We start from the raw sequence: 10,311 nt of genomic DNA on the forward strand, positions 1-10,311 counted from the left end.
GAGTGTCTTTGTTCAATCCAGCCTGAGACAACAGCTCTGCCAGCGAGGGGTTGTTCTCGGAATCTCCGCTTCCCGTTGAATTCTGCACTTCCGAGTCTTCTCCTGGTTGCCTTTCCCAGCTGACTCGGTTGCATCCAGACATTCCATAAAGCGAAATACTCCGATGGCTCGGAGCAGAGGTGTCGGTCTGGGAAGGTCAGAGATGTTTGTGTTGCTCCCACTGCCAACTGGGAATTCCCACTTGTAGCCGCTGGGACACACGGCCGGGGTTTGGCAGGAATTGCGATCCTGCAAAGTTCTCCCGTGGTCTCTGCAAGGTGGGTGGTCTCAGCTTTTCAAACAAGGAAAAGTCCCACCTGGAGATGCTGGAGATGTCCAAGATGAGGACAGTGCTGCTGGAAAGCGTCCTCCTGGGAAGGAGATCTCTGTGCCTGCTTGGAGAAGATATTGCTGAGGGATTGGTCACGATTTCCCAGTGGGAAAACAGACAGGATGAGTCTGGGAAAGGTGATGGGTGTCTGGGCTGGTGGGGAGGTCTCTCCTTCCCTTTCCAGTCACTGCTGCATTTCCAGGCTTGGGGATGGAGGAGATGAGATTGGGATCCTCTGGAGCTCTTGGGTTGGACATCCCCGGCAACTCTTGGGGTTGAGATTCCCTCCTGCTCCTGGAAGAGTGAAACTATAATTAAAGGGGAAAATACACATAATTGTGGAGCTGGAGAGTGTGGAATTCCCAGCTGAGCAGCTTAAAACTTCAGCACTGGATTTTGGGAGGGTTTGTATAATGGCACCTGGAAAAAATCCCTCATGTTTGCTGCCCAGCTGGGTTTGAGGGGAATCCTGTGTCGGATTTGAGGGGAATCCTGCTCTGGATTTGAGGGGAATCCCATACTGGATTTGTGCAGAACCCTGTGCTGGATTTGAGGGGAATCCTGTGCTGGATTTGAGGGGAAGTCTGTGCTGGTTTTGAGGGGAATCCTGTGCTAGATTTGAGGGAATCTTGTGCTGGATTTGAGGGAATCTTGTGCTGGATTTGAGGGAATCTTGTGCTGGATTTGAGGGAATCTTGTGCTGAATTTGAAGGAAGCCTGTGCTGGATTCAAGGGAATCCTGTGCTGGATTCAAGGGAATCCTGTGCTGGATTCAAGGGAATCCTGCACTGGATTTGAGGGGAATCCTGCACTGTTTTTGAGGGGAATCCTGTGCTGGATTTGAGGGAATCCTGTGCTGGATTTGAGGGGAATCCTGCTGTGCATTTGAGTGGAATCATGCACTGGATTTGAGGGGAATCCTGCACTGGATTTGAAAGGAATCCTGTGCTGGATTTGAAAGGAATCCTGCTCCACCAGAACGGCAAAATCCAGGTGTTTCTGTGCAACAGGAAGAAACCACAGTTCTGTCCAAAGGCTGTGAAAATGGGATTAGGTTTAATCATCCCATAAAGATTTAATTTCTGGTCAAGGAGGGTGTTCTGGCATTTATTTAAATGTTCTAACTAGAGGATAGTGGTGTTGTAGCATTTCTGTGCTGAGGGACCAACAGAAACTTGGGCCTTTGCACTTTTTTAACCACTTTTCCAACGGCTTTTCCCGCATTTTAATCACAGCAATTTCTGAAACTCTTCTCAAAGCTTTTGGCCGACTTGAAATTCCACATTTAGCAACGACATCTGAGTTTCACACTTACATTTACATACATTTACAGTTACATTTGACCAGCTTTTGTTTCGAGAAAACTGCTTTTCCCTCCCTAAAATAAAGCAACTGTTCATCCTCCTCACATGAGTTTCAACCAGGTTTAGAACGAGACAAGCAAAACACTTTTCCTTCTCCCCTCAGCAACTGTGTCAAGGGAAATAAGTCTTTCCACCTCACCTTCCACCTCCACCTCCAGTTAAATCCCCTGTTACTCATTCCGAAGCCTTTATGAAGTTCATAACTCCCAAATTCTTGTAAACTCTGATATTACCTTTGCCTTCTTGTGTCCTGAAAAAAAATCATCTTTCTGCGCTCATGGTTTGTTTTTTTTTTGATTTCTGGTGAGGGACAAAGACAACATTAAGAAGGACATAAGGGACCAGCTGGAAGATTCCAGGATCATCTACTGGAAAATCCTGCTCTAAAGCCTTTAAGAACTCGGGCCCTGCCTTCTCAAAATCTCAGCAGCTTGCAGGAGACAGGAGATATTTTAGGTTTTGGCTTGGCTGAGATTACAGGGGGAGGGAATCAAAAACAAGTGCCTGGTTGAGCTGCTATTTCTGTACCTGCGAGGGGATGCTGTTGGCTGAGATAACTGGGAATGTGGGCTGGCTCTGCTCTGCAACTCAACGTTCCCTCTGCTGAGGGGCATCACCCCCCCCCCCCCCCCAGATAATCACTAAAAAAAGCTGATTTACCAATCAAATCTCTCCTGGCCTGGGGAAAATCAAATATTTCACAAGCAAGAGAGGGTTTCACTGGCAAGGAAGGTGCCAGCTCCTATTTTCCTCCCTCCTGGTGCCTTTGGAAGGCTGACGAAGCCAAACACGCCCCTCCTTGGAGCCTTTTGGCTTAATTGCCACCTCTGTTCCAACTGAGTTTCATGCTCTCCCTGTTGAGAAAGCAGAAATTTCCTCACCTCAGTCACGTGAACAGTGTTTATAAGCCCGATTTAGAGGTGATGGAAAGTCTTACATCACCCCAAGAACCCCGGGGTGGCTTTTGGGTGAGACAATGGCTGGAGGTGGGTCACGTCAGAAGGCCAAAATATTTACTGGGAGACGGAAATCTGAGGAATTTGGAGATGAGGAAAAAAAGGGAAATAAGGCAGATGGGGAGCAGCAAGGGGCAGAGTCACTGGCAGAGGCTTTGGGGCAGCTCCTGCAGCTCCAGGTGTCACGTGGAAGGAGCTTTTCTGGGATTGTGTCTCTGTCCCCGTGAGGAGATGGCAGGAAAACAACGGCAGGAGGGAAAAACAACAACAACAACCCGAAGAAGATGGGGAAAAATTCTGATTTTATACAGGGAGACAGGATGAAACATGATTAAAAAAAAAAAGGAATAAAGAGCACAACATGGAAATCCAATGGAATATTCTTGTTGGCATTTCACAGAATTTTGGCTGGTTTGTTTTTTTTTTCCTCTGAAAACTTAATGAGTTGAGATCCTTGATCAGCCAACCCCTCGTTCTCCCTGCTTTAATTGGTTGGTGTTTTTCTCCCTGACATTTATTTTTTTGGAATTTGTGAAAAAAAAAAAAAAAAAAACGGCACAGCTTGTTGGATGCTGTGGGAGTGGGTGTCATGTCTGGTTTTTAATTTAAGGGGTCGTTTTCATTGCCCAGTGGAATTTATTTTGTAACAAGATAACATTTTCTTCTCATATAAAATATTCACTTTTTTTTTTTTTTTTTTTTTTTTTTAGCAGAAACATTTGTGATTTTTTGAACTGCTGCCTTAAAAAAGAGACAGAAAACTATGCCTGGTCCCCTATGAAAGGCAGTGGAAGGATTCTGCTCTGCTGCTCTAGTGCTGTTGCCAGTCCTGGGAGACATTTTGTAGAAGCTTCAATCCCAAATTCCATTTGAAATTTAAATCCAACCCATGCCAGGGGGTTGGATTTAGAGGGATCTTTAAAGGGATTCAGCCCTGGGAGGCCCAGAAAGGAGAACCTTTCTCTCCTCGTTGTTTTGGTTTTTTTGTGTCCTTTGCTTTTCCTCCACTTCCCCAAAATTAGAAACTGTCTCAGAGTTCACACAGGATGAAGCAGTTGAGTTGTGAAACGAGGAGGAAAAGAAGTTGGGGGGGAGAACACACCCCCTCTTAGACTTCCAACAAAGAGTCCTTGGACACGCAAGCCCCGACACGTTGCTCCCAATTATCCCTCCTCTGACACAGCAACCCCGTGGTTATTATCTCGAGATCAAAGCAAACACTCCAGAGGTATAAAACCTGCCCTGACCGAGTCCTGCTTATTTTGGGAGCTGGCAAGAACCTGGAAAGGATGAAGGCTCCTCTCCTCCTCCTCGCCGCGCTCGTCCTCGCCCTGTGCACGGACAGGGGTGAGTCTCCAAGGGTTTGCTTTGCTTGGGGAGGAGACCCTCCCAAAACTTTGGCTTTGATGTGGTGGGATGATAAGAGGATTTTGCAGGAGGGTCACTGAGGTCCAGAAAATATTCCAGTCCTTGGGATAAGAAGCCAGGGGACGTGTTCCCACCAGAAGGTGGGTGGACAAGGAGGCGAAATGGGGGATGAGACACCCACCTCAGACGACTCATGAAGACCCAGCCCAGCCCTCGGAGTGGTTGAGAGCCCTCGGTGCAGCTCCATGGGAAGGGGGTTAGTTGAGGGATACACAGAGCTGGGCACTAAAGCTGCAGGTTTGACCCAGGACTCACCACAGCCCGATCATTATGAATTTTTTTCACTTGTTTATTGGTTGCAATTACAAACCATCATTACCTAAATCGCTAGAGATGGTCAGACCACAAGAGGAGAGGCAGTTCTGGCTCCCATCTCTCGTTGCTTTGAAGTGCAGCAAGGCTGGAAATGATCATTAAGGTTGGAAATGACCTCTCAGATCGTCAAGACTGACCATTAACCCATCAGGAAAAATGCCATCACTGAAAGGGTGCTCAAGCATGGGAACAGGGAAGGGGTGGAATCACCATCCAGAGAAGTGGTGGAATCACTGCCCATGGAAGTGCTCAAAAAACATGTCGATGTGGTGCTCAGGAACGTGGTTTAGTGGTGAACGTGGCAGTGCTGGGGTAATGTTGGACCCGATGACCTTTGAGGTCTTTTCCAGCCCCAGCGGTTCTGTAATTCCCAGTGTGGTTGATCCCAGGTCTGGGATGGAGATGCAGAGTCCCATTTTCGTTCTGAGAAGTGTCTGGAGTTTTTCTGGGGGGAGAGCACTGGGAACCTGCATTTCAGTTCTCCTGGCTGGGTTCTGCCTGTGCCTCTGGGAACCCCCAAGGTTGGGCTTTGGGTCAAGCAAGGAAGGGAAGGTGCTGCCCTGAATATCCCTCTATTTTAGGGGAATAGTTGATTCCCTCAGCTCAGGGTTTTTTTGCCTTATTACAAACTGAATTTTTCTCAGCCTCTGCTGTAGCATTTGACCTGCAAACTACCACCCATTCTGCTCCTGGTCTAGCAGAGCCCTTCAGCTCTGTAAATATTCTTATCACAGGAATACTTATCACAGGCTTTAAACTTGGTATGTGCTAAATCGTTGTGCTCAAGTTGAGAACCTTAAGGACAAGAAAAGGATCTTATCAACTGTAATCACACTTCTTAAAAAGATCAGTGGAAATTACCCCACTTTGCTGTGCAATCCAAGGTTGGTTCCTCTTCCAATTAATCCTGAAACCAGTGTCGATCCCTGCACTTCCTAATGCTTCACACATGTAAGAGGTTTATGTGTGTGGCTGGAATCATCCACGAGAACATTTTCCTCGGGGAATGTTCCCCTTCAGTCAGAGCAGAGGTCCTGGTGGGTGCAGGTAGGAGACATCCAGTGCAAAATACACTGATTTTATTTGAGGTAAACCAGCTTAGGCCAGCCTGGTTTAACTCCAGGTTTACACCTTGAGTAGGGCACTGAAAGAAATAGTTTTCCTTTCCTTCTCAGCCCTCAGATGCCTGAAGAGATTAAATAAAATTAGAAATGTTTTTTCAGTAGAATGACCAAAATTGTCCTCCCTGAGTTCAGGGTCTTAATTGAGCTGCCATTTAGGATTCCATCTGCTTCCAGAGTCCTCTAGGGAATGGTGAGTAAGAAATCTCCTGAGGAGAGTCAGAGGTTGGAAAAGGTGATGAAAGGCTCCCAGGGCAACTGGACTCTGAAATGAAGACTCCAGCTTTGGGAGGATGGGATGAAATAGGATTTGGGCACATGACAAGCTCCACTGCATTAATTCAGGAAATTATTCTGGGGATGGGCTTGGATTAAAGAAGCTGTATTATTAAGGATTAAGCCAGGCTATGTGTCTGGAAAATCCAGTTTGGGGATTCAGCTTTAGTGCGTTTCTGGGAGGAAAGGGTGGTTCCCAGTGGGGTGGAGCAGAAACATCCCTGGATGGGATTTGCACGAGAAAAGAGAGTGGAGCCACACATTTCTCACACAGATGGTCCTAAGGAGGGTCTCAGACTCGAACAAATAAATTTATCCATCAGGGTCAGGACAATACTGAAGGCAAGAGCCAAGTGGGAGAACTGGTGAGGTTGTGGAGATGGAAATGACTGAGGTAGGAAGGAAATTGCAGCAGTTTTGGTGTGAAGTCAAAGAGAGCCGAGGGTGCCAAGGGTGAGGGGTTTGAAACAACCATGGCAATGGAGGGTGACGGGATCTGAGGCACTGCCAGCCCAGTTTTATGGCCTCTCTGTCCTCTGTGGCCTCTGCTCATGGACATTTAGTGGGATATAACAGAACAGGGAATGGGAGGACTATGGGCCATGAAAGGAAAAGGAAGGTCAGCACTGGGAGGCCACGAAAAGGGAGAAGGGGCTGAGTTGGAGTGGGAGAAGAAGGCAGCTTCCACCGAGGTAGAGGATGAATAGTGACCTAAAAGGCATTTCCTATGGAAACCACTGATCCCGGGGTCATGGACTGAGTTGGAGCCAGGGCTGAGCCTGTTTGGGCCACATGAACTTGTCTTAAGGTCACACAAGGGCAGGGATGAGGTTGGGACACTGCGGACAAAGGTGTTGATGAGCTTGGGCAGGGGAGAGGAAGAGCAAGGAAGATGAAGGGCAAGGAAGGTAAAGATAAAGGGGAGAAAAAGAGAAGAAGGACAAGAGGGAAGAAGAGCACGGAAGATGAAGGGAAAGGAAGGCAAAGCTAAAGGGGAGAAGAGGAGCAAGGAAAATGAAGGGCAAGGGGGAAGAAGAGCAAGGAAGATGAAGGGAAAGGAAGGCAAAGCTAAAGGCCAGTGCTGCTCCAAGAATTAAATGGGTATTAACGGGCCGTAGAAAGAGATATTCTGGACATGAGGATGAGTCTAATCCCCAGAGGGTGACATTGCTGTCAGGAGTGTTTGTGCCAGATAAAGAGATGAGGAGGAAATTCCTCTTATCATGCAAAAAAACCTTCCCCAAGGATCTCTTTGCCATGAATGGCTGTTTTAGCCTCAGTGAGTGCAAGCTGTTTGCATTCATTCCCGTCAGCACAGCGCTTGGCAGATGCAGAGTGTTCCAGATGTGCACATTTTGTGGAGAGAGGATGTTAATACCCATGGATGGCTGTAAAAAGGAATCTGCTGCAGCCCAGGGGGTGATTTGCTCAGCCCTGTCTTCTGTAGGTCCAAGATTTTCCTCCTGACACAGGAGAGCTCTGAAAATGAACCAGAAAAATCATGGGATGGTTTGGGTTTGAAGGAATCTTAAAGATCATCCAGTTCCAACCCCATGCCATGGGCAGGGACAACTTCCACTAGACCAGGTTACTCCAAGCCTTATCCAGCCTTGCCTTGAACACTTCCAGGGATGGAGCAGCCACAGATTCTCTGGTCCAGTGTCTCCATCCAAGAACTATTGTCCACCAACCAAGGCTTGAAGGAGCCAGGCTGGAAAGGGATCCCAAGAGCTTCACACTGGAAGTGACAGTAGATCAGGGTGCTCTTTCCAACAGCACAGTGGAGATGCCACACATCTAAATGGATTCAAGGCAGAGTCAACTAAATATCCAGCAGGAAGATCCCTGAGGGTTCCTAAAGGAGCAAAGCACATCTGTGGTGGGAATTTGAGCTTAAACTAACTGGGCTCCTGGGGCCAAGTTTAACACATGGAGGTGGTTGTCAAGTTGTGGCCGCTGGGCTTGACAGATCCTCCATCCACCACCAGTTTTGTGCTCCTGGGGATGTTTCTGGAGGTGATTGATGGGTGTTCTGTGCTTTTTTTGGTAGCTTCCTCCTTGACCTGTTTCTCGTGCAAAGACGCGACTTCCAACATCCACTGTCTCGGCACCACCAAATGCTCTGACAACGAGAAGTACTGTCTGACCACCTATTCCACCACGGGAATGGGTAAGTGGGGAGAGCTTTTCCAAGGCTCTGATGGCGAGATGGGGATCAGGGGAGGCTGATTGCAGAGCCTGCTCCCACCAGGAGGTGTGGTGGAAGAATTAATGAGGATCGTAGCACACGGAGAGCAAATCTTGCAGAACTCAGAGATTATCTCTGTAGCTGCACTGATTAAACACTCCTGGGAAAGGGAGACATTGGAATAGAAAGAATTTCCCTCCACAAACTCCTTCTCTCAACTCCAAGGTCAAGTAGGCGCTCAAGAGGTGGTGGAATTAGAAAGGGCCAGGCACGCTGATGCTGTCTCAAGATTGCACTTCACAAATGCGTTAAACCCCAAAAATTCTTGCCCTAAGTTGCTCTCAGCTGGCCCTGAAACCACCAGAAGGGTTGTGAGGGCTGGAGTTGGTCTCCAGAGGTCACAATATACACAAATAATGGTGCAGCCAGAAGGGAAACCAACAGTAGCAAGTGGGAGTAGCCTGGGATCTACTACCGGATATTGCACATCCAGGTGATCATTGAGGCCTAAAAAAAATATATGAGATAAAAATCCTGACTTTTCCTGCTGTTTTCTGTCCCTCCCACCCCAGGCAGTGACAAGAACCAGCGCATCACCAAGAAGTGTTCTGCATATTGCCCGACAATCGACCTCAACATCGGCATAGCCGGGGTGGCCACCAGCTGCTGCGAGACCTCCCTGTGCAACATCAGCGGCGCCAGCAGCGTGAAAACCAGTGCCACCATCATCGCTCTGGGCCTCCTGGCCAGCCTGGCCTGCATCCTCAGCATGGGCTTTTAAAGGCTTTCCCGGGGGGAAATGAGACCTTGCACAGTCAGGGCTCGAGGTGGCACCTGCAGGGTGGGAATGCGGCCCTGCTTCCCCCGCCCGGGAGGTCACATCCCGTCAGGAAGCGCTTTTGCTCCGATGACAAAGCCCAAGGGCACTGCCCTACCTCAAAAGGATATTTTTGGAAGAGAAAGGAGTGATGTGGAGCCCACCACGGGCACCATCTCTCCTGTTATTGACATTTCTAAATCAGTGCATTTTTTCCCCTTCGTTTTGTCCCTCGTGCCGTTTTTTTCTCTTTATACCACTTTTTGCCCCGCATAATTTTGCTCCGAGGAAGCCCTTTAATATCAGAGTTGTTAAGCAGCAACTGGGCACAATAAAGTGTTATTTTATCCTCTGCGTGGCTGCGTGGTGTGGGACGTGGGGAGGAGCTGCTGGATGCATCCATGGCAGCAGGAATAAAAGTGGAGGCTGCAAGTGGAAGGGAATAATGCTGGAATATGCTCAAATTGCTTTGCATTCACTTCAGGAAGCCTCTCCCCAGATTTTATTTTTCTGCATTGGCAGAAATGTCATTTTTGTGACTCTGTTTCAGAATAAACTCTATTTAACTTGTTTTCAGTTCCTCTTGTGGGTCAGCTGCCCAAAGAGAAGTTGGGCTCCCCAGCAAACAGAGGGGACAGGGCAGGACTCCACAGGAAGGGACCTCGAGCATTAAGTTTTCTTTAAACTGATGGAAGATCTTCCAGTGGAAATTGCTTTATAGGCATTAAGGATTATCCTGAAAGGGGAGAAAAGCATCTTGCATGGTGCTTAAAGGCAGGAAAGCCAGATGTGTGTCCGCTGGAGTCTGGAAATTCCAGCCTCATCTGCGACAAAATATGAATTTGGAAAATGAATCTTTTAGGTTTGCCAGTCAGGTGTCCCAGCGTGGGTAAAATGGAAGGGATTCATCACCCTGCCCTGCTCTTCCCTGTGGATAATCTTGGGAATGAGAGATTTCCTCACTCAAACCCTTCCAAAGGGAGCCAGGGGAGGATGAGTTGCTTTCTCCCGAGGCAGCTCTTCCCAGGGATCACTCCAAGGAAGATCTCCCAGGATAATTAGTTGGCTGCAGCTGACCCAGCTGGTTTTCCCTCTGTAGACTCGTGTCACAGGGAGAGCAGCTGCATGTTCTGCTCCCTCTGATGGGCATTTCCTCAGAAACAGCCACATCTTTGTTCTTTTGAACAGGTTTTCAAAGGAAACTTGACCTCAAGACCAGCTCACCCGCACCTGCTCTCACCCCTTCCTCCCATCCATATCCCACCTCCAGCTCTGCACTCCTGGCTGTTTTCTCTCCTAGGTTTCCTATTTGGCTTCTTCATCCAGTCTTAGTCCTGTTTTTTCCACCCAACCTCTATTTTCTTGCTACAGCCTCAGCTCAGTGTTTTCTCCTCGGTGGAAATCCAAGGTTGGCCGAGAATACTCCATCTTTAGCCCTGAGACTCTTCCATCTCCTTGTGGTTTTTATCATCCCCC

General features: G+C 48.1%; 1 protein-coding gene across 1 annotated transcript; it reads left to right on the forward strand.

Annotated features, from left to right (window-relative positions):
- Nucleotides 1-3,835: 3,835 nt before the first annotated feature.
- Nucleotides 3,836-9,188, forward strand: LOC113990978 (lymphocyte antigen 6E-like). The gene is made up of 3 exons (XM_027726909.2): nucleotides 3,836-4,037; nucleotides 7,881-8,000; nucleotides 8,591-9,188. Exons 1-3 carry the CDS (start codon nucleotides 3,980-3,982, stop codon nucleotides 8,797-8,799), a joined length of 387 nt encoding a protein of 128 aa, XP_027582710.1. The 5' UTR covers nucleotides 3,836-3,979; the 3' UTR covers nucleotides 8,800-9,188.
- The last annotated feature ends 1,123 nt before the right edge of the window (nucleotides 9,189-10,311 follow it).

Source organism: Pipra filicauda, unplaced genomic scaffold (assembly GCF_003945595.2).
Source record: "Pipra filicauda isolate LSUMZ 115617 unplaced genomic scaffold, ASM394559v2 scaffold734_size124207_pilon, whole genome shotgun sequence".
Lineage (NCBI taxonomy): Eukaryota > Metazoa > Chordata > Aves > Passeriformes > Pipridae > Pipra > Pipra filicauda.